The sequence below is a fragment of the Tribolium madens genome, unplaced genomic scaffold, assembly GCF_015345945.1.
Source record: "Tribolium madens isolate multiple individuals breed KSU strain unplaced genomic scaffold, Tmad_KSU_1.1 Scaffold_97;HRSCAF=244;Tcas5.2_LG3a, whole genome shotgun sequence".
In the NCBI taxonomy this organism is placed as follows: Eukaryota; Metazoa; Arthropoda; class Insecta; order Coleoptera; family Tenebrionidae; genus Tribolium; species Tribolium madens.
In genome coordinates this window covers 825,954-850,469 of record NW_025401069.1, presented here as the reverse complement: position 1 = coordinate 850,469, position 24,516 = coordinate 825,954, and the positions used below count along the sequence as shown (strand labels likewise).

The following is a 24,516-nucleotide window of genomic DNA, read 5'->3' as shown; positions in this document are numbered from 1 at the left end:
AAGGTTGTGAACTTCAAGTATCTCGGGTAATAAACAACTAGGCTACAAAAAAATCTCTTCCTGCCTACTATTATTCATACTACTTCATGAAACTTTGCAAGAAATCTGACGTTTTACTGTATAAAAAATAACAATCCGGTAAGTGTTGCTTGGTTACAGTTATCGACTCTAATAGTGCCATGGAGGTATGTAATAAGTTAATAATTCATTTTTTTGGGTTCTTACGTATGTTTACTTACCGGCTCTGATACGGTAATAGTTCATTAAAAGACTGGTCTTATGAAACTTGTTTTTTAATATACTATTATTGGACAGTATGAAAAAAATACAATATACGATATACAGTGTGTCCCCGGATAGGTGAACGACTATCGTTAAAGATAAAAAATTCTTGATTTAAATTTTAATTTTTTGGAGTTTATCAGACCCGCTTAGTTAAATACTAATTGGCAATTTTGAAAAAACCTGTTTTTCTGTGAAGTGGAATGTCTTGTGTGGAAACTACGACAAAAAGTTGTCATGAAAAGTTGTTTAGAATCAATATCTAGGCCCACATACCAAATTTCAAAATCATCGACCAACTATGATTTTTCATTTTTTATGTTTATTAATTCACAAATCAAACAATTTTGTTTTCAGCAGTTGCCTTATTTCGAATAAAAAAACATACATTAAGATTATTAGTACTAAATAAATTTTTGACGTTTCTGTAAATAAAAAGAAATTAGCTTGGAAAAAAAATCATAGTTGGCCGATGATTTTGAAATTTGGTATAGGGGCCTAAAAGTTGATTCTAAACAACTTTTTTAATAACTTTGTCGTATTGGCCACATAAAAGGCACTTTACACTTTTATTTTATACAAAAGTTGTCTCACTTTTCCGGGGACCTATTGTATGTATATGTCACACATCTGCTAAGTCTCTTATACTCGTACATAGTACTCATTTTGATATTTATTCGTACTGTAATATTTGACTTACTGGACTTATGGGTAATTCATAAATATGAAGTAATATTTAAAGCTCAAAAATAACCTATAAAATGATGTTAATTTAAATAATAACTCGTGTCCTATCTCTCTGATAAGAATTTTACTGCCCTTGGAATGTGGGTATGTAAAATTTTTTTGTAATAACTTTGGAACCATTTGGCCAAATATTATAAAATTTGGAACAGTTACTTTCAAGACCATACATTTTGAACTGGTAATCACGAAAACAGAATAGATCTACTCAATTTCTGGTTGCTGCAGTTAAAGGTAACATTTTTTGTGTTTTTTAGTTTTTTTTGATTTCTTAACACTAATTATTTATTACCCAAATCGATGGAGTGATCAATTTTGAATAGAAAAAGCATAACCTTTAATAGGTACCCCTAAAGTTTTAAAAATATTTTAATTTAAACTGAGGACTGCACAACAGTGAAAGCAAAAAATATGGATTTTAAATGAATGGCATCTACGGTAACGAATAACCATGGTCACACAAATTGCTGTCAGGCACCTGTTAACTTTTTTTGTGATTTTTTGTGAATTAAATTCACGAGATCCATTCAGATTTATTGTGGGTTATGTTTGGAGTCTGAGGTAAAGTCTTTTATTAAATATTTTCGAATAATTGTGCAATGTCAAGTTGACATATGCCTGACAGCGATTTATGTGACCATGGTCCAGACACGGAACTAGGCCCTCATATTTGGGTGTGCCACTATACAGGCTGCGCCACTATACAGGGTGCGCCAGAACTCGCGCCCCAGAGAAAAATGATATTAAGAACATGGAAAAATTGTAAAAAAATTTTTATCTATAAAAAAGAAATATAATCTTTTCGAGGATCTCAGAATTTACAAATGCTCTGAAAAATGCACAGATAATCATGATTGTAAAAGGAAAAATTTTTTTCGCAAGTACTGCGGACTACATCCAGTAATTTCACTAGATTTTGCACAATTATCCGCAATGTCATATAGCAGTTTCTTGGCGAGCCTTAGAGATATGATAACAAGGCAGTTTGAAAAATATAGGTGTTTAATTCATATGGGTGATAAAACATATATCTGGTCAAGCAACAACATGGGAGAACTGGATGTTAAACGTTTCTTGCGTTATTTGAAGGATGCTGATGATGACGATCACTGGATAAAGGCAAAAGCTGATGGCTCAGCAGATCAATACATATTTAAAGCTTTTAGATATTTGATTGAGGTTGTGTCGGTCTACTATCAAACAAAAACAAGTAGAAAAATCATTATGTTAATTAATTGACGAGTTCGACGCACCTTTCATGGAATTGTTATTTCATAAAGAAAAAGACGAAAGGATTATTACTTTATTACGAAAACTTATGCGTCTTTTATGCAAAGATGAGATATCGGCAGAATTTGTTGATCGAGTAATGATTTTTTCTGTCACTGCATTCGGCGGTATGATTTCATTAGGAGCTAACAATGTTCGACGTAGAACATTCTTGGACAAGGATTATGATTATTATAAATTCTTTGGATTTACTAAAGAAGAAGTAAACGCTTTAGTTAAAAGCACTGTCCCAGAAAGTCAACGAGAAAAAGCTCTTAATGAAATTGGTATTTGGTACAACAATTACACTGTAATAGGAGATAAAGATACAAGTATTTGTAATCCTGTGTCTATCACCAATTATTTACCGAATCTGGTACGAAGAAGTTATTGGATTGAATCAGTTGGAACAAAATATGTATGCGAACTATTTAAATTTGAAAAAATGCAGGAGAAGGTGTTTCCTGCCATTAGAGAAAATCAGAATATTTCCATCAATACAACAACTACACAGTTGGACGATATTTCTACCCTGAAAAAATTACATGAATCAATTTCAAATTGTATCAATCAAGAGGAGGTAGACTTAGCTCTTCAATTTCTTACAGAATGTGGATACTTTAATGTTATTCACAAAGATGATACGACTTGGACATTAGAAATTCCGAATCAAGAATTGAAAGCAATATTTACAGATAAACTACATAAGGCGTTGTTAAGTGTTAAAACTAACCTGTTTAATGTAAACCATCAAAAGTCATTTGTGAATGCATTAAAGTCCTTAGGATGTGGAGAGGAGCATGAACCTACGCAATATGTTACTTTTAAAGAATCTGTGGAAAATTTGTATACCAACCGAGAATTACCAAAAGCTCATTTTCATTTTTACTGTGACCTTTGGATGTTAATTTTTGGTTCTGAGAACTTCCATTGTTTCTCAGAATTGCCAATCAAAAAGGGATGGTCACCCAGGCTTGATTTAATTATTATTACAAAATGTGCAGCAATTATAATTGAAGTAAAGCGAAATGAACAAGATTCTGCAAAGAAGGCCCTAAAACAGTGTATAGAGAAAAAATATTATGAAATATTTGAATCTATGGAAAACGAAATAAAGGGTTTAACGAAAATTTTAATGGGTCTTCATCTCTCTGATGATGGTAAAGTTAGCATCAGGTATTTAGAAAATTTTGAACCAAACAGAATAACATCAATAAAAAAATTGTTGAAGAGGATAGCTATGAATGTTAAAATCATTCCCTTTTACTACGTACCCTGATAGTTAAATATTATACATTTCGCTGATTTAAAAATAGTTTGAGTCTGTAAATTGTAATGGAAAATAACTCTCATTTTTACTGCCTTTAATGTTTAATAAAATTATAAATGTCTACTTGAGTATTTTTTAATATTTCATTAAACCGGGACTTACGACGTTATGTTAGTAAAAGTACATAATAATTGATATGGTAAAAACATAAGTTGAAAAAAACTATTACCTATTATTTATATGTTCAATGAAAATTATAACTAAATATAAACCATTCTCTTAATTACAACAGAGTAAGATAAGAAAACTGGCCCAATTTAAACTCTATTATTTACAAAATATAAAAATGTATAACGGTTTAATATCACAAAATAAAAAAAAAACAATTTTAGTAAGTAGTTGTGTTACAAAAACATAAAAAAAAAACAAATTTTACTTTGGCATCCTTACTTCGGTGTAATAATTTTTTTTTTTTGATTATATATTATGTCTAGAATTCAATTAAGATATGCAAACCAAAAAACAGCTAAAAATTTAAAAGTGTTGATTGTTAATCAGAATAATAAGAATTTCTATAACGGAAAAAATTGTTTATATTGTTCAAGGAATTTTATAGACCATACCAACGCTCGACCATCAACCGTCTTCTGTACCGCTAAGGTACTACAGTGCGATCAAAAAGTGTATCTATCAAGCAAGCCTAGAAATTGAAATTGTATTGCTTGATTACAGTTATCGTAATAACTCATTTATTGGGTTCTGATGTATGTTGTACTTACCGGCTTTGATACGGTAATAGTTCGTTAAAAGACTGGTCTTATAAAACTTGTTTTTTAATACACAATTATCGGACACAATGAAATAAAATACAATATACGATATTATTAAAGGACTATTGTTATAGATAAAAAAATCTTGATTTAAAAAAATTGTTCTAATTAGAATAAACAAAAACTGTTTATTTACTTAAAACAAACAAAGAGTACCTCTACCTGAGTACTAATTAAAGCAAATAAAGAGTTTCTTTCTTTTGAAAATGACCACTGATCATTGAGCAGTCTAAAGAGAATCTAGAAGTTTAAGGCTATTTAAGGGCAAATCTTTTTCAAATCAAATCACTTTCCATTCAGATTGCGACTTTTTCACTTTGTTCTAGCTTTCTATTCTAGCTTTCTAAACTTTTTTTTTGAAAATATTCTCAGCAAGGCTTTCTCATTTTTTTGTTATAGCGCAGAAAGGTTGCGAATTATACAAAAAAAAATTAAAAAATGATCAAAATCGGTTTATATCTTCCGGTCGCACATAGGCCTTAAAGTTTGACAAAATTTGAAAAAAACTTCTTTTTTTTTTTAATTTTTAGTTGATGTTTTCATAATGTAATACTTTATAACGTCTTCAAATAGAGCCTAAAAACGTTGTGTTTTAATTTGGTTTAGATCAGTTGATATCTTCCGGTCGCGCATAAGCATAAAATTTTGCATTTTGTCGAGTTGTTTTTTATATCTTTGATATACTTTTTTTTAACGTAATAGTTGTAGTATTTTTATTTTTGAACATAAGAACAGTGTTTTAGAAAAATTCTTATTAAAAAAAACAATAAGTTTTTCATATTTTGTCAAACTTTAGGGCCTATATGCGACCGGAAGATGTCAACCTCTTCTGATATTTTTTTTTTTCTATACAACGTGCGCCAGAATTCGCGCCCCAGAGAAAAGTGCCAGCGGCAACAGGTCGCCAAAAAGTGCATCTGAAGAAGTAATTTTTGCTTGCATAATAAAGTTATTGGACTTCTTCTCACAAGGCATACAGTAGTTTTTAAAGGGTGTGCAGGTATCACGAAGACACCTGCGGCGACGTAGGTGCAAAATCGGAGGCCTCCAATTTTTGAATGTGGTTACACAGCTTTCTTTCTGCATCTTCGCCCAAAAAGTGTGCTCCGCCTAAACTGCTACCCTTAATGAATTTTTCTTTTGCTAAGAGGGCACGTTTAGGTTGCAAGAAATTCCGAGATGTCGCAATTGCTTTGTGAATACAGCTTCTACTATAACCGAACTCTAAACTACATTTGTCAGAAGGTCGCCTTTTATCGAATTACTAATAAAGAGTAGCAAGGGCGGATCCAGGGGAGGGTCCCAGGGGGCCAGTCCCCCCCCCCCCAAACTTGCCACCAAAAATTTTTTTTTTTTTTTAAATAGAAACATTAAATTTTTTGAGAGATCATGATAATTTGTAATCTAGTCCTTTTTGGATCTGAAAACGTCCTTATGTCTGACAAGTCAAAAGGTAAAACGCCAAAATGGGCTGGAATTAGTCGCCGACGTATAATCATAAAACCGTTCTTTTTTTGAAAGAAAATCATAAATTTAGTTATTAAAATCATCATCTTGATCATGGCATTTTACCTTTCCAATTATCATTTGATTTGACGTTTCACAGACATACGCCGACACTTACTTGTTTTACTAATTTAAAAAGAAATTGTAATTGTATTGTAATTTTCTTAGTGCCACATCTTAGGTGTCTAACTAAATTAAAAAATTCAAATTAACAAAAATTAATAATATTATTCTCTAATTTTGCCGCTCACTTTCGCCTTCATCATTCTAAAAAATTTCAAAAGCCTCCTCCAAAATTAATTCCTGGATCCGCCCCTGAAGAGTAGATCAAACTAAATATCTTGCAAACTTTTGTAGTACAACTTATCAACGATATATCATCAAATATCTTGCAAGTCTATTGCACTTTTATTACGATTTTTCCTGAACGGTATGAGTAGATCCTTTATATACATACCGGGTGGGGCATCCGTTACGCCCAAAAAGAAAACCCCCTCTTCTAATTAAATAAAATTGTTGAATTTTTTCATACTTACCTGGGCATTATTATGGTACATTCTCTAATTTTTTGGTAATTTTTCATTCACAAACAAAGCCAAAAAAAATAAAAAGTAATTTTCTCCCAAAAAGTTTAATTCTAATTTTCATACTGACCTACGCAGATTCACTTCCTACAATTGTTTACAAAATCAGAAAAAAAATATCAATTAGATTTTGAATTAAACGCAATTTTCCATCTTAACTTTGAAAATCATTTTTATTTATGACCTGCTACTTGTGCCATCGTAAATTTAGGTGACAATGGGGAACTGCAATTGGGGTAAGATTCCAAGGTTTACAACAAAAAGACACTTTAAAGCGGTCGGCTACCAGTAAATGATTCTTTTGTTGGCAAATTATACCATTTTGTCATAAATCACGGGTCTGGTTTGTGTTTAAATAAAAAAAAAAACGATTATCTGGCTAACCAAGTCAAAATTTGAAATTGTGATATCAAAGTTTGATGCGCTGACAGGTACAGATTCATTTAGTGTAAAAATTTTATAGGTAAATTAACAGAAAGTATTCATAAATCACACAAAACTGTTACGGACTCATTTATTATCCAAAAAAATTAGAAAAATTTTCAAATTATACCCTATCAATAATTAGTTAGGTATATGAAATATCGCCAGTTTTAATTAATTTGAAGTCGCGATATATCAAGTGCGCGTAACCGATGCCCCACCCGGTATACAGGGTGAATATAAAGTATGTAACCAAGCGGTTTTATTTTTAATCATTTGCCTCCAGAAAATAATAATTAATATAAATTAAAGTAATATAAAAAAATGTGATCGTATTTTCAGAACGAAATTTTGTTTTGTTTTTGAGTTATGCGATTTTTTTGGTCAAAATTGCAATTTATGTGAAAAAAAAAATTTTGAAAAAATTTAAAATAAAGCAGCTAGTTGTAATCCTTAGAGTATAGCTTTTATGAGGAAAATGATTTTATAGTGGGTTGCCATTTAAAAAAATATTTTTTTTGTAGAACTCAAAAAATTTTATTCTTGTTAAATCATCACATTTTTATAGTACTTTATCACTCATCAATTAGTTTTTTCAAAAAATAAATAGTTTAAAGAAAAAACGTTTGGTTCCATACTTTCTATTCACCTGGTATGTACCTAACCAGGGCCGCCACAAGCGGGGGTGCAAGGCGTGCGACGCACGCGGACTCCCAGAGTTAAGGCGGCACCAAAACGGTAACAAAATTTAATAAAAAAAGACATTTTGAGTGAACAAAAAAACTGCAAGAGAAATACAACCAAACAAAAAAAAATAAAACGTTATGTGAAAAAGCTAGTCATGGGGCCGTTTCCTGCTATAGAGATTAGAGTTCGAACACTGTAAGATGTACACCGTGAGCCATTCAAACGGCTTGTTGGATTTAAATGACTCAAGGTGTTCATCTTACAATATTCGAACTCTAATAAAGCTATTGCGCCGCCAAGTTCACTGAATCTGGACTTCTGAATAAAACAAATTTTATATCGTTTCCTAGAACTTTTGAGTTAAAAAATACACATACTAAGATCGCATCCAATTTCCTATTTCCTTTCATTAGTTTGCTTTATTAGTTAGTGGATTTGTGCTTAGTGGTAGTCGAAAATTTGTTTTTAAATTAATGATTTTTGTGGAAGTATTACAATTAAACAAATATCTTGGTACCATTTTTAAAAATTTTTAATCATTAATTGGTTATACGTTTAGATGAAAGCTTCGAAAATGTAATGACTGAAGCAAACAAAATTGCTGACGAACTTAATGTTGAACCAAATTTTCCGATGATGCAAACTGTACGCCCAAAAGGCAAGCCAAAACTCTTTGACTACGAAGTACGGAACATCAAGACGAAGTTATGCTAGATGCAAAAAATAATTTCAAAACTAACTTTTCTACAGGATTTTGAATCAAGTTTTGTCTTCTTTAAATAATAGGTTTGAAAAACTAAATACATTTAATGATACATTTGGATTTATTAACAATATGTTTAATTCTTTGGAAGAAAAATTATTAAAAACTTTCAAAGACTTTTAAAGCTTTAAAAATACATTTCATCAAACAAACTATGCAAAAACCATAAAATATTTTACAAAATCTTTTTGAAAATAATTTAATTTCTACTTTTCCTAATACAGCAATTACATTAAGAATTTAACTTTCCTTACCAGTTTCAATTTCGTATGGCGAAAGATCTTTTCTAAATTAAAAATCATTAAAAATTATTTAAGATTCACCATGGTTCATGGTTCATGGTTAAGCAACTTATCTACTATTGCAATTGAACAAGAGCTGTTAGATAATTTAAATATAAAGGAGCTGGTTACAGAGTTTGCAAATATGAAAGTGGGGAAAATACAATTTCTTTAAGGATTTATTTTATAGTTTCTATGATGTTATATGTTTTATTTTCTTATTTGCGTTTTTAAAATTACAAATTTAATTATCTTTGATTTAAATATATTTTTTGTTATTTTGTTTTATTTATTGGCACTTATATATTTTTAGGTATCATACCTATGTAATAAAATAAGTATACCCATATTTTTTTAACAAATTAACAAGGGGCGTCAAATTCAAATGTGCACGCCGGCGTCAAAACCTCTAGCGGCGGCCCTGTACCTAACTTGGGCAACTAACGCCACATGCACCGATTTCGCGAATTATCGGACTGCGTCGTCTCTCCCGCCTCGTCATCTCTCCCTGTTTTACCCTACATATTTTAGAATTAATGATTTCCCTACCTGCTGAACTTGGCACGACGGCATGCGGACTCATAAAGCTTCCCAGCTTTGCGCTGTGATGATAGGAACTCATGAAAAGCTCGCTTTGGTATTTGTAGCTGCTGGGGTCACTCGTGGCCGGTTGTGTGGCAGCCGCTAATCCTTGAAAATCGAATTTGTAGGCGTACCTCTTACCGTGCACTTTCGTCATGATGTTCTTGTCGTAGTAGTATCTGCAAAGAATTTACGATTTGATTAATATAAATCAGGAAGGACGGAATGGGCGAAGATGTAATTGCGAAATCAATAAGAACGGCGTCGGCGGAATCCGGAGGATGTGGCAGTCTCCGGTGTTCTCCGGGGCCGGAACTGCCCGGACTACACCGGACACGCTAATATGCTAGCCCACATGCCGGACAATTTATACATCTCTGGACCGAATAAAGGACCAAGCGTTAAATGATCCGGGATTTTGGGCCCCGAAAAGTACTATTACGGCACTGCAGGCGTGTACTACTGAATATCCACAAAAGATTATCCAGATCCAGCCTGCTATGAAAACAAACATTTTTGTTTTGCTTTCTTGAAACATGGTTCAAATTACACTACCCAACAAAATTTTTTTTTGTAATTTGTTTGATCTATTGGCACGTGTATCAGGGTACATTAACATCCCTAATTACGAATTTGATAAGAAAAATTCTCTATCACGTACAGATTTTAAGTTACAGGAAAATAGTTTACTCAAATTTTATCGTAAAAATTGTTCATTTTAAATAGAAATTAATTAAATAGACGACGAAAAAAACTAATTTATTCACTAAACAAGAAAGATGTATAAGATTCTAACATAAATCTGTTGTAGATGAGTTTTTTGCAAAAGCTGACTTTCTTTTGTAGGGTGTTTTAACTTCCCTTCAGGAACCAGCAGTAATCCCCCATCATAGCTGGATTTCCCTTGGTACCTCTTTTCCATCTTCAATATATCCTGGTGGAACCTCTTCCCTTGCTGGTCATTAACTGCACCCAAATTTGGGGAATTTTTTTTTTAATGAGAATGGAGAAAATGAATTTTAAGTGTTTCGTTTTTCGGCGATTTTGTCTAACACACTTACATATGATATCTTAAAATCCCTAACTTTAAAATTTGACCTGCTATGGAATTTTCTTTATCATTTTTGAGTTTAGCACATAGAATTGAACAAAAAATAACTGTTTTCTTCTCAGTCACAAAATGCTTGTTGGCTAGTGTTATTAGGGGTTTTGCGTCATTTATGACAGTTTCCCAATCCAAATTTCTTTTTATCGCAACTTAATAGATGTGCTGTTCTTGCTCTGGGCGGATTCCAAGTTGGGTAGTACATGTACAGGGTGTTTCACCTAAGACTTTCGAATCTGATATCTCTATTATTTGCCAACGGATTCTAACGAAATTTATAATGTAGAGTATTTAGTAAGCAGAGATTAAAATCGCATTACTAAGGGGGTTTGCACCAACACTAGTTAAATTTAATCTCCGATTAAGAACAATTGTAACTATGATAACAACAATGGTTACTATGGATTTAATCCGAGATTAAATTTAACTAGTGTTGGTGCAACCCACCCTAAAACAATCCTAGTTCTTATAATGTGATTTTAACATGTTTTTTAAAAATTCTAAATTACTTAAATTGTTAATTGCCAATGAAAAATGCTATAAGCAAAAATCTGTCTTTAAAAGAGTTTGTGATAAAAGTGGCTGAATGATATTACAGAATTTTAATCACCCCTGACGGTCAGGCAACAATGACGTTGATATTTGACATATTTATTGTTTTTCTAACTTCAAAAAGTTATAACGTAATTTAGGAACTACATTTATAGTTTAGTACAACAAAAGATGCTCGAAGGTACCATCATTGGCATCAATAGTTCTAAAAGTGTTCTAACTTAATTTACCACAGGTTTTCAGGGTTGTACAAAATGTTACTTGGAGACGTTTTGAGTTAACTGTAATAATTTTTTTTCAAAAATTAGGTCAAAATTTTAACAACATAATCTACGCCTTTCTGCTGATTGAGACGAGTGATTTAGTTCATTCTTTCTCTAGAAGTCTATGTTTTAATGTTTAACAATATAATCCTAGTAGTTTCGCTTAATTTCAAATTGTGACAATATGTGTTAAAATTATTATTTTTATGTTGAGGTAATTTTATTAATACTAATTGAAACTCCACCTTTTAAGTTGCTTACATTTTAAATTTCATAAAAATCCTTTGGCAAATAACAGAGATATTAGACTCGAAAATCTTACGTGGGACCCCCTGCATAGTAATGAACAGAATTCATTAAGGAATTTGAATGAAAAAATAAGTAATTTATATGTACCTTCTGTACAAAAATTACCGGGAAATTTTAAATAAAATAGTACTTTTATTATTGATCAATTTAAGGCAATTTAAGTTTAAGAAATGGAAAAACGGCACATAGGGCCATGTTAGCTGAATACGGTGCTTGATTGATGACATTTGTTGAGTTTTTATCCAAAAATTTGTGCAGGATTGTCGCTGTGTGAGCAGGTGCACTGTCATGGTGCAAAATCCCAAAGTAGTCTTTCCACAAATCTGGTCTTTTCCAGAGAATATTTTTTACAAACACTTCACAACGGCTAAATAATATTACTTTTAAACCAGTGATGATTTGCAGTCATCATTTCTTTGATTCTTTACATTTTCCAGCGTCTTTGCTGTTGACGACCGTCCAGAACGAGGAAAGTCGGTAACTTCTCTCCGGCTCAATTGCAAATGCAAAATTTTCAGAGATTCACTGCACAAAATTTTAAGCAAATTCTTTGATCGGTAGTGGAATTCATGACAAAAATCGCAAGTCAGACTTAACAACAAGTTATCGTAAAAACAATTTTAAACAAACGACTTGACCTGTAAAATTTGGTTTGGTAAGAGAGTATGGTTGTACTCATACCAATTTATCAGACAAGAATTATTAAGATATCTTCTACGTGAACTCTTTAAATCGAATATTCCCGATACTTTTTTTACAGAGTAGTATACAGGGTGTTCGGTCCAAGTCGCCCCAGCCGATAACACCTATACTTACATTTTTTTTGAAAAACTAAATTTTTAAATAATACATGACTTCATGACTTTTTTAGTAAATGCATAAAATTTTCTTGGCACATCCAGTGTAGCCGGAAATGCTACCAAATTTCGTTTTTCAAATGGAACACCTATGTTTTTTTGCTCGAAACAATAATAATTGGCATGAAAAATACGGTAAACCACTATTTATTACATTTTACTTTATATAATGCACTCAGAAAATAAATTAAATTTTAGGATTTTCTCGTATTAGCAAATTTTGGAATGTAGGCGGATTTTACTTGTCAAGGTATTCATGCAAAAAGCAATATGCTTGGATACCGTTTAATTGTTATTTTGACAAAGCCTAATTTGTCAATAAATCTTATTGAGATTTTTAATACGACAAATTGGTAGATCAGTTTAAAGTGTTTTTTAAGTGCAATAAAAATAGAGTGGAGCTGAAAGACAGTATAGAGAAAAATATCCAAACAGAGTTCACCCAAATCGTTGGAATCGAATTGAAAAACAAATGAGACGAACAGGTTCGTCTAACTAACTAAATATTCTGTTATTAATCGAAGAAAATCCAAGAGTTTTCATAAGAGAACTCGTTTATCAACTGGCAAATTAGATTTGTCAAACCAACAATTAAACTGTATCCAAGCATTTTTTATTCACATCTTTCCTTTAAAATTAAAAATCAGGCTACACCACCAATTTTCTTATAAAATTCTAAGATTTAAAATGTTTTCTGATTGCATTGTGTTACGCAAAATGTAATAAATAGTGGTTTACCGTATTTTTCATGCCAATTATTATTGTTTCGAGGAAAAAACATAGGTGTTCTATTTGAAAAATTAAATTTAGTAGCATTTCCGACAACACCGGATGTGATAAAAAAATTGATACATTTATTAAGAAAGCCAAGAATTAATATTATTACTTAAATATTTACTTTTTGAAAAAAAGAAGTAAGTTTAGGTGATATCAGACGAGGCGACTTGGACCGAACAACCTGTATTTAAATATGTAATAAAACCTGGTAAATAGTTAAAATAAATTCTTCTTTTAGCCGACTCTTATGTAAATTCTTTATTATCACTTTGTATATTAACCGAAATCCGATAACCTGTATTAGCCTTGTTTTAAATGTCATTTACTGATTTGTCTAGAAACCAAATCAGTTTTGTTTCATTTTTTCGTCGTATTTTTTTTCAACAAAACATCCCTCACGAGCTAATTATCACACTTCCGTTCGTTCAGCGATCAAAAGAAACTCTCTCGCTTTGTTTTCCCGTCGCGTTCGCTCCTCGCTGAAATAATTTTCTATTATGGGAACAATTCCGTGCGAGAAATTGCAAAAAAATTGTTCGATAAATGCATTAGCCAATATCGGCCGCTAATTGCTCCAAATGAACACAGCAATGGGATTAGTGCACCCCGGTCGAGATTTCTGGCCCGCCAAACTAACGACCTGCGAGTCGACCAATCCGACATTTCTTCGTCCTGCTGAAACGCCATTCGGGTGATTCAGCAGGACGATTGTGATATAACAAATGCCATTTGCTCCCGAATTGATCTGAAATAGAAGTTTTTATTCGGTCAAATGTCGAAGATTGCGCCACTAAATCCGACCGAAGCGACCTGGCCTGGCCTCAGTCGATATGTTGTATGTTTCGTTAGGGTGGATTTGGAAAAAAGGGCGGGAAATACGCACCTTAACGCCCTAGATAATTTATCGTAATTCATGTTAGGTTTTGATTTCCTTTCGCCCCATCTACGTGCCACTTCGTCGGGATCTGTTAGTTTGAATTCACCGTTCGTTCCTTCCCATGTTATACAGGCGGCATTTGAAGAATCGCTTAGTAATTCGAGGAGGAATTGCCACAACTGAATTTGACCCGAACCTGGAACGAAGGAAAAAAATTAATATAGTAGCAAGTGCAAAAGTTAAAAGAAAATTTGAATATAGTTACTTTTGTTACAAGTACCTAAAATACAGTTTTTGCGGACGAATCGTTGTTGTTTCCGGACGAGGCGAAGCCGAATAGCAGATGACCTCTTATTAATTAAAAAAAAAATTGCCACCATAGTAACCAAATTGACTTTTTCGTCCGGAAAAACTAAGAGGTTTACCCAAAAATGAGTGACACATTTTGGGGCTCATTTTTTGAGAAAATTATATTTGTTAAAACCGCATCCCGCTATCGTCTTTTGTTTTTGACTTATAGACAAAAATTGACATTTCAGCGAAATCTAAAAAAATTCATATCTTCGTTATTATAGAAGACACAGATTTGAAATAAAGACATTATACAGGCATTTTTTTACGAGGAATTTAATAATGTAATTAACATTTTTTTACAGTTGTTTGTTTAGCCGTAATAAGATAAGCTTGTATTTTTTTTAATGGTAATTTTAGACGGCTATGACATTTGATCGAAAAAATATACAAGCTGGATTATAAAAAACGCTTTAAGTCATAGCTTAACATAAGATGTTAAAATAATTCTTTGATCAAGGTTGACAGTTTTTTTGTGATCAATCGTTTGCTTATTTTAGATTGAATGAATAAAAATGTTCTAAAATTTCCATATTCTCTTTACTTAATTTAATTTTTAAATTGCCTAAAATTAAAAGTTAGTGATAAATAACAGTAAATGACTTTGTTGAAAGATAGTTAAATGAAGAATCCAAAAATAATAAAATATATAAGGTGTTCCATTTAAAAAACTGAAATTGATATCAGTTCCAGTGAAACAGGAAGCAGCATTGATTCAGCATCTATGTCAAACAATAGATGACAAAAATTTGTTCAATTTTTTTAAAGAAGTATTGTTATATCTTTACAAATAATTATAGGTTGTGGCTTTTTCATAATCCAGCCTGTATATTTGTTTTCATCAAAAAAACAACTTATTTAAAAAAATCTAATCAAAATCGACCAATAAAAGTTTAAAAACATTATTATAAAATCATACAGACTGATTCTGTATGTAAGATAAGATACCAGGAAGATGAAAAAAATGTTATTGTATAGTAAAGGTTCAGAAACTTTGCCAATAAAAGCCAAAAATAACGTTAAACATAATTACAATTTCTTGTTCCTCTAATAACCTGCAGCAAAAAAAACGTAAAATTGTACATTCAAAAATATGTTTGTATTCTAAACACTAGTTTGTATTGTAACTTATTTCTGGGACATGCTGTTTAGTTGAAAATAATTTCACTTCATGCACTAGATTAACATCTATCAATTTCTTTTATATATTTTTTAAATTATTTTAAATATTAACATTTATACAGGCTGTTCAAAAGTGTTGGACCATCTCTTGGGTAGTGAGTGATAAAGGACATCTAACTGAGTTAAGAGTTCTCATGACAAAAAAATTTTTGAGCTCTTCAAAGATTATTGGCCGTTCAGATAATATTTTCTTGAATTTAGTTAAACGCCAGATTTTGCAACATTGAACATATCTGTTGTGGTGTACAAAACATTTAACAAACTAGCAAATTCAACAATAAAGTAACTCTTATAACATAGGAAACAAAAGAGCAAAGATACCTACAAATGGAAATTGACAGTTTTTCAAAAAAAGGCTTGAAAAAAAAACTGAATTAATTTTTGTGCTTGCTTGAAAGTCTTCTATTACCATTAGAAAGTTGGTTCGACAATTTTGAATCAATATGTCAATAATGGACTTTACTAACTCGCTGGTACATTCTGTAGAATTTCCTTGTTGATATAGTAACATTTGTCATCATAAATGTAACATTTGTCACCATAATATACTTAGACATTTCTGTGCATTTCTATAGCAAAACCTGCTCGCATGTGGTTTTCAGCTAATGTCTGTAGGATGGATATAGTCTATAAATAAAGTTTAGAAAATTTTTCAAACATTTTGGAGATAAGGGATGTTTTGCAGAAAAAAAATTGTTTTTATTGGTAGCACTGAAACGAGAATTTTTTCTTTCATATGTTGGTATGTTAATCTAAAAATAAAAAAAATGATTGCTCTGTTTATTTTCATAAATTGACAGACATAAATTTTGATTCACTCTGTAACTATCAGACCTAAGTATTTGATTCTAGCGTCACAATTGACACAAATAAAAATTATCATTACTATTATTGTGGAAAAAACAGTTGACTTATTATCACTGGTCAAATGTAAAACAAATGGCGGTACCATTTTTTTTTGCCTTTAATTGGCTAACCATGTTTAAATTTTCAGGTAAAGATAAAAAGACAACAAAAAAGAAAAATGCCAAGGAAAATAGGATAAGTAAAAGGAACATGAAAAAAATATTAAAAAATTCTATTTATAAAAATTTCGAAGTTATAAAAGTTTAAATTTTGCTCTGTGACTCTATTTATTTCAATTGGAAAAATAATTTTCCAAGTTTTTTTTGCTACAGACTATTAGAAGAGGAAATAAGGAAGCTGGATCCTGAATTATAACTATGTTTAATTTCTATCTTTTATTGATAAAGTTTTTGTACCTTTACTGAATAATTATGAAAAAACATACCTAAGCAAGATCATCGGTAACAATAGACATAAAAAAATATCAAATGGCAAAAAATGTTTATTGATAGAATTTTTTAAACATTTTTTTAATGCTGCTGGTATTTTATCTTACTTGGCATTTTTTTGTCGTTTTACAAAACACTCTGTATTCAGTTAAAATTTTTACTTGAAACGCCATATGTAACGTGGCAAAAATAGGTGTTTTAATTTGAGATAAAATACAAACCTTCTGAAAATTTGTAAAAATAACAAGTTGTAATTTAATCTAAAAAAATTCTTTACGGTAGAACTGGTAAATCCAATAAAAGTTTGAATGTTATAATCTTGATATGTGAAGACTATGAGAGTGCTTTAAATAGCCGTATTTTAAATTTACATCAAAAACTTGTTTATTTAATCAAGCATTGTTTTTTGGGTTGCTCATTTTGTTTGATTTCACTCAACGGAAAACAATTTACTAAACCCTCGCGACCTCATCATGCCGTCCAAAAATCTCATTAACCTCCACCGATTTATATAAAGCAGTGCACGTAATAATCGCATGTCTCACCAAAATCAAATCAAACAAATGTCGGGAGGGTAATTACTGTACACCAAGTCGGCCACGTGTAGGTACGCGTGGTGGAGTCGCGAAGGGGTGGCGCACCCCATGTGAAACAAAAGGTAAATGGCTTCAGAAGGGTATCATTAAACGTGCATTAAGCAACATTTAGCCAACTTTTTCCAACTGTAAATCTGACAAACACACCCACTTTCGAACCGGGGGTGTCGCCGCTTTAATTTCTGTTTGACTTTCGTAACAACGGGTGAATTATTTTTTCGATTTTTTTAAATCACTAATGAAAATTTAGATTTTTTTGCTGATACGAGGATTAGGCGAAAAGATCACGGCGGCTGATAAAAACGGCACGCTACCAATCTTGGAGAAGTAAACTCACTAGTCCATTAAAGCACTCATTTGGATGTTATACTCACATTGAAATAATTAAAGCAAATTCAATCAAATCAAATTTTTTGTCCCAGAGGGCGGTATAACATGGCGTCGGTATAATTTAACGATCGTGTCATTGTCAGGTTGGCATATTAGCAATTTAAATGTAATTTAACTTGTAAATTCGGTGACGGCGGAAGGAAATAAACGCATGTTGTACCGGCATCGGTGATTTAGCCACCTACGACCAACACACACCTGGACTTGGAAGGAAATCTAGCCACATGCCGGCTTAACATTAACATACGTATGTGCATTTAAATTGCTAAATTTCTGAGATTGTCTGCGATTAATTGTTTTATCTTTAATTTTGTCGGGGCTCTGGCAGCGGTTACCGATTCGATTAAAATTAAATTTAGTACCTACACTATTTTTTTCCATAATCACATTTTACTTTTTTTATTTTGTACTCAATGTTAAAAAGTGCTTTTGTTAACTAATTTCAGTAGATAAAATAGTCTTTTACTGTCTAGTGAAATAAAGTAATTTTTATCTACTGTTTATATTTAAGAAAGTAGATGAGATGACTACAAAATAAAACGAAATATTATACACGACGATAAAGATTGTTTATCAACTTGTGAAAAAAGTCTATTCGTGACTTCGTCACTTGTAAACTTAAACTTTTCACTTGTCGATAAACAATGTCTTTATCGTCTTGTATAATAACTAACTATTAATTGATCAATTGAGTTGTCAACTCAATGATAGACATTTTGATAGAAAAAAATGAACCAAATGGGGTTGGTGCAAACTGGCATTCGTCAAACTATATTTTCCAATTTTTCTTTGCTTAAAAAAATATCTACGGCGTACATAAATGTTAAAATAAACTTGTTAAATATTTCAAATTAACATTTTATAAAAATAAAACATAAAATAATTTTATATATTGTATCTACAGTAAAGAAAGCTATTAAAAAACCAATTTGAATGGTAAAATGAGTTATGATGTCGATGATACAAAGTTATATTTTAAAATCAAAAAGCTTAGTACATTATTCCAGAACCGGTGTTCCACTTTTCAAACTGATAAATAATGAAATAAAAATGATAACACGTATTTTTTTTCTTTTATTTGCTTTCTAACAATGCTGCAACACTCATAAAAAAGGCATTTTATCAACATTATAGTTGATTGAACAAATAAGTTTCAGTTTTGCTGTGGAATTTTTACTTTTAATAAGAGAAAAGAATTGACTATAAGTGTTAAATTGCGCTATTTTAAATCACTATTTTTGATGCACTTTAATTCTTAGTTTTAATAATAATAACGATATCTAATTAATATTAATTTTTGGAATAATTTCTTGTTGTTTTTCTCATAGGCCAAAATTACCAGCAATACCCACCAAGGGAGGAAAGACACTTTCTTACGACCCTGCAGGAAAAGCTTCAAAACTAACAATTTAATTTAGCAGCTTGTTTTCCCGTTCCTATGAGAGAGGTAACGAGAGGTAAAATTTTTACTTCCCTGAGAAATTATATACCTATATTTTTATAGTAATTTTTGACAAAGAAGGAAGCTAAAATTTTTATCTCTCTTTTGTCCACTTTTCTTTCTAAAATAAGAGTGGAAAAACTTACTTTCTGTTAGAGTCGTAAAAAAATAAGTTTTCGTCAATTATTGACGTTATTGCAGAAGGTTAACTCAGTTTCTCAACACTCATTTTTATAAAAAATTATGACATTTTTAGAAATGGTTTTTTAACATCAAAAATGTTAAATTTTAATTTTATATTCTCATAAATTAAAATCTTTGTTTTTAATTTTTTGTTTTTACATATTTATTTTTAATTTTACAATTAAATTTGGAAAAAAATAAAAATAACTCTAGTCCCAACCTACAAAATTATTAAAAAAACAAGGGATCTAAAATTGTTTTTTTTTTATAGAAACGCTTGAAATAACTTGTTTTGTAATAGGAGTTGAAATACTTTAAGTTCTAGGAATTGAATTGTTTGTTTAAAGAGGGGGCTCCATTCAGTGAAATATTTCACACGGTGAAATCACAATATTATTAATTAAAGGGGTTGTTTCAAAAACGTGACAAGCCACACATTTTTTTAAATAACATCAAAACTTTATACAAGTCACACAGTCACGAGTTTGGGTATTTTCCAAAAAAATTTTGGAGGTTACTGTCTGAGTTATAGCATTTATCAAAAAACCTAGGAGTTATAATATCAAAATCCCTATAAATTTCATAGATTTTTCTGAAACTTAAAGTCCTATTTCTCTATAATTTGATTATGTAGTTTATCACGTCTTTACAATAAGTCCTTCAATTAATAGTTACAAGAATTACTTAATATTCATGAATATGTATAAGGTAAATTATTGAAAATTTTGATCTTTGTTATTTAGCAAATTAATGAAGTAAGTCTAATTCCATTAAAAACTAAATGCATTGCATACCTCCAGAATTGATACAGATTGCGGCAAATTGGATCTAAACTCAATAAAGTCCCGAAAAGTGTACGATTTTACCTACCTATTTGAACTAGACTGAACAACATAAAGCTTTACATTACTTTTAAGGTGTTTTGTTTGCATATTTTAATCATTTGTCAGACAACGAAAACCTGAAGAGTCAATAGAGCAGACTTTCAAAATTCAGTATGTTCATGTTTTTTATGAATTGAGATGAAGGTTTTTGAAGTTCTTTTTTGGTAAAATGCTTAAGTACTCCAGCCGTAAAATTAGTGTCTAATTGTGTCCAATTTGTACAATTTTTTTCACATTTATTGTCACTGATATAAAACATTAAAATTATTTCATAAAAGTAGCACAGTCTTTGGTTTCTCCTGCAAAAATGCAAATTTAGACAAACTGCTTTTTGAAAGTCTGCTTCTCAATTTAGTGTTAAAGGCGGAATTAGATATTAACGACAATATTCAATTCGCAAAATAAACTAAACTCCTTATTTAAAAAAAAATCTAAATACAAATCGAACAAATCGAAAATGCAAAATTAAAATAGTAAGATGGCCGTTCAACGTTAAAAAGCAAAAGTAAGTTTAAATTTCCGTTTCTTTATGATCAGCTTGAAGATAAAATAATATAGGTATATCATTCAGAGTAGAAGGTCTTTTTCTGCTTGGCTTCCGCTCGGCCTTCAATCTCTAGGCTTAGCACAAAAAGACTCACTCAATGATATAAGCTACTATTTTTATAAGATTTTAAATTTTAATTGGTAGTTTGTTGGCGCTTTTTCAATTCGACTTTAATTATTAAAATGTGAAAAGATGTTCAGATAAGTGTCTTCGTTAAAAGTTTGCTTAAAGGTTTTGCTAAAACTTTAAAAACAAAAAAAGTTTGGGACTTACCTGAACTCGCTAAACGACTGCTTGTAGGGCCAAACATTTGATATGGATCTGGAATTAAAAAATATTAATACATTTTTTTGGAATGCTTCTTTGATGAAATTAGCTTCTCGAGAAAATAACTCTAATTTTCTTGTAGTGCTTTTAAAAAAAATTGTAAAAGTTTCAGTTAGAAATATTACATTGCGTGTATATAAACGAGAAAATTGCTTTCTGAGAAAACCAAATCAAGCATTTTAAATGAATGCAATATAAGTTTGGTTACGACAGAAAATCGTGTTCAGGAAGAGGATAATGTTTTTTATTTTTGTTTCATTATTATATGACATTGTTGTAGAAATTGCCACCATAAATAAGTTCACGCAACTCTCCCTTGATGACTTTGAAATTCGAAAACCGTATTATCCTGACGATCACTCGGATTTAAGGACACACTTATTGCATGATGTATAAAATTTCTCGCATGACAAGTGAGCCTTGAACTCGCGCTAAATTTAAATCGTTATAATAATTTTTAATTTTCTTTAGGAGGGGTAAAATGGGAAACAAAGCCCCAATTAGATTTTGACTTCTCGAACTAATGACTTTTCTCTGGGGAAAATTCAACTTTTCCGCGATAAAATCGCCGGCGTTAGATTACACACGGAGATATTGTTGATGAAGTGGGAATGATCCGCACGAGTGGTGCGGAGGCGCCACGGCATGACAGCAGCCCTCCCTCCGCAGAGGGGCGACGCTTGATGGGGTGGCGAACGGCACAAAAGCCAAGACGTCAAACATATTGCATTACATCGGAGCAAGCGGCGTAGCGCATACGAACATTTTTACACTTTTCGATGACGAAAATAACGATTCGTTTGTTCCCGTGTTTTATGGCCAGATTTTGGGGCTGATAAGAGGCAAGGAGTCGCCTGCGTCAGACAGTCCAAGCCATGCACGTTGGTCATGCAAGATTTGACCTCGATAGACGGCATCTACCAGAATTAAATCAATTTCTTGCTTGTTCTAGCGAGGGGTGGCAGGTGGACGCTTTCAATTAAGGGAGGTCAGGTGAGGTGAAAAAGGGATTTGTTACGAGGGAGGCCGTGTGAAAAACAAATTTGTTAAAAACATATGACATAAAAAATGCTCCTTTGTAAATTGGTCTTAATTAGATGACACTTTTGACATTACTTGTTGTCATTTTTTATCATGATACTTGTTGACCACAATTAAACGATACAAATTTTGAAATCTTGACAGTTCTGTAAGTAGGACACTTTCTTACTCATTGTTATTAATCATTTTTATTATGTTGTTGAATTTGTTAAAACAAAGTTTTTCGAAAAAAAAATAGTTTCTTACATATGGAAATATGCTTACGTGGTGAACCAAGGTTTTTTAAATCATTTGTTTTCAGAAAATAATAATTACACAGGGCGACAAAAAAAAGTCATGTCGTGACAACTTGACAAATTTTTATATCATTTTGTTTGTCTTAGTGAGACAAATCAAATGCACTAATTTTTTTTTAAAAAGTCCACATACTTTGAACTAAATAATTTTTTTCTAATTTAAATAAATTTAAAATACTTTCACTTTAAAAAATCATTATTCAATAACTATTAGGCTGATTTTCTTCAAATAAAGACCATTCTAAATGGATGGACTTGCCCTTTAGAATGATGTGTAATTTGAAATTGAATATTGGCAAACTTTTTTTCGAACAGTGTTCGAAGAAATTCGAAGTAACTCGAAGTAATCTAAGAAAAACCCTACGAATTTTTTTTTTCATCACCATCGTGTAGAGCATCTTTTTATTAGTAAGAATCCAAATTTTTTAAATAATATACCGAGTAGTTTTTAAGATATGATTTTTTGAAGTTATGGTTTGCTACTTAGGCATTGCTACTTAAAATTGCATTTTTATAAAAGTACTCTCCTTTTGCTTAAAAATGGTCAATTGCACCTTCTTTGTTCTAATTAGAATAAAGTAAAGCTGTTTCCTTACTTAAAACAAACAAAGAGTACGTGCGTACTAATTAAAGCAAATAAAGAGTTTTTTTGTTCTAAAAATGATCACTGATCATTGAGCAAAAAGATCTAGAAGTTTAAGACACGAGCCTTAAATATAAGAGCAAATCTTTTTCATATCAAATCACTTTCCATTCAGATTTCGACTTGTTCACTTTGTTCTAGCTTTCCTGAACTCTTTTTTAAAATGTTCTGAGAAATGATGCTTTCTCATCACTTTCGAGTGATGTTGAATGCAATAAGTCAATTGCTTCGTGTGCAACTGTTATCACAACTATTACCAACAAGCTAATCGTAGAATATACCAACAAAATAAATTAGGTGATTTATTGCATTTAACATTACTCGAAAGTGATGAGAAAGCATTTGATCAGAACAGTTTCAAAAAAAGTTCAGAAAACTAGAACAAAGTGAACAAATCGAAATCTGAATGGAAATTAATTTGATTTGAAAAAGATTTGCTCGTGCCTTAAACTTCTAGATCCTCTTTGCTCAATGACCAGTGGTCATTTTTAATGAAAAAAAACTTTTTATTTGCTTTAATTAGTACGCAGGTACTCTTTATTTGTTTTACGTAAACAAACAGTTTTTGTTTATTCTAATTAGAACAAAGAAGGTGCAATTGACCAGTTTTGAGCAAAATAAGAGTCTTAAAACAAATACTTTTATAAAAATGCAATTTTAAGTAACATTAACATGCATTTCTCCTATATGGAGCAATGCTTGATTAGCAAACCTTAACTTCAAAAAATCATATCTTAAAAACTACTCGGTATATTATTTTAAACATTTGGATTCCAACTAATAAAAAGATGCTCTACACCATGGTAATAATGAAAAAAAATTACTCGTAGTGTTTTTCTTAGATTACTTCGATTTACTTCGAACTTCTTCGAACACTGTTCGAAGAAAAGTTTGCCAATATTCAATTTCAAATTGCATATCATTCTAAAGGGCAAGTCTATTCCTTTAGAATGGTTTTTATTTGAAGGAAATCGGCCTAATAGTTATTGAGTAATGATTTTTTAAAGTTAAAGTATTTTAAATTCATTTAAAATAGAAACAAATTATTTAGTTCAAAGTTCAAATTCAAAAACTTTTTAAATTTTATTAGTGCATTAGATTTGTCTCACTGAGACGAATAAAATGATATATAATTTGTCAAGTTGTCACGACAAGACGTTTTTTTGTCACCCTGTGTTAGGAGTAATTATTAATTTCGATAAAAACTGAATAAAATGTATATACGTATTTGTAAGCTTTAGATCATAGCATTTGTAAAAAAAAGATTTTAAAGGGGGTTGCCATTTGGAAAAATAATTTTTTAACAACTCAAAAACAATTTAAATAAAAATTATAAACAATAACAGTTAAAAAACAATTAATTAAAATAAAAATTCAAA

At 31.0% G+C, this 24,516-nt stretch overlaps 1 protein-coding gene across 3 annotated transcripts in view; it reads right to left on the bottom strand.

Annotated features, from left to right (window-relative positions):
- The window catches only part of LOC123014291 (DNA-binding protein D-ETS-3), an 80,254-nt gene that overhangs the window by 6,988 nt on the left and 48,750 nt on the right, over positions 1-24,516 (bottom strand). For all 3 annotated transcript variants that reach the window (XM_044413328.1, XM_044413327.1, XM_044413329.1), the window contains 3 exons: positions 21,104-21,151; positions 13,968-14,157; positions 9,189-9,400 (listed from right to left, as the gene is read on the bottom strand). In XM_044413328.1, coding sequence (XP_044269263.1) covers positions 9,189-9,400; positions 13,968-14,157; positions 21,104-21,151 — 450 coding nt within the window. The remainder of the gene's footprint in view (positions 1-9,188; positions 9,401-13,967; positions 14,158-21,103; positions 21,152-24,516) is intronic.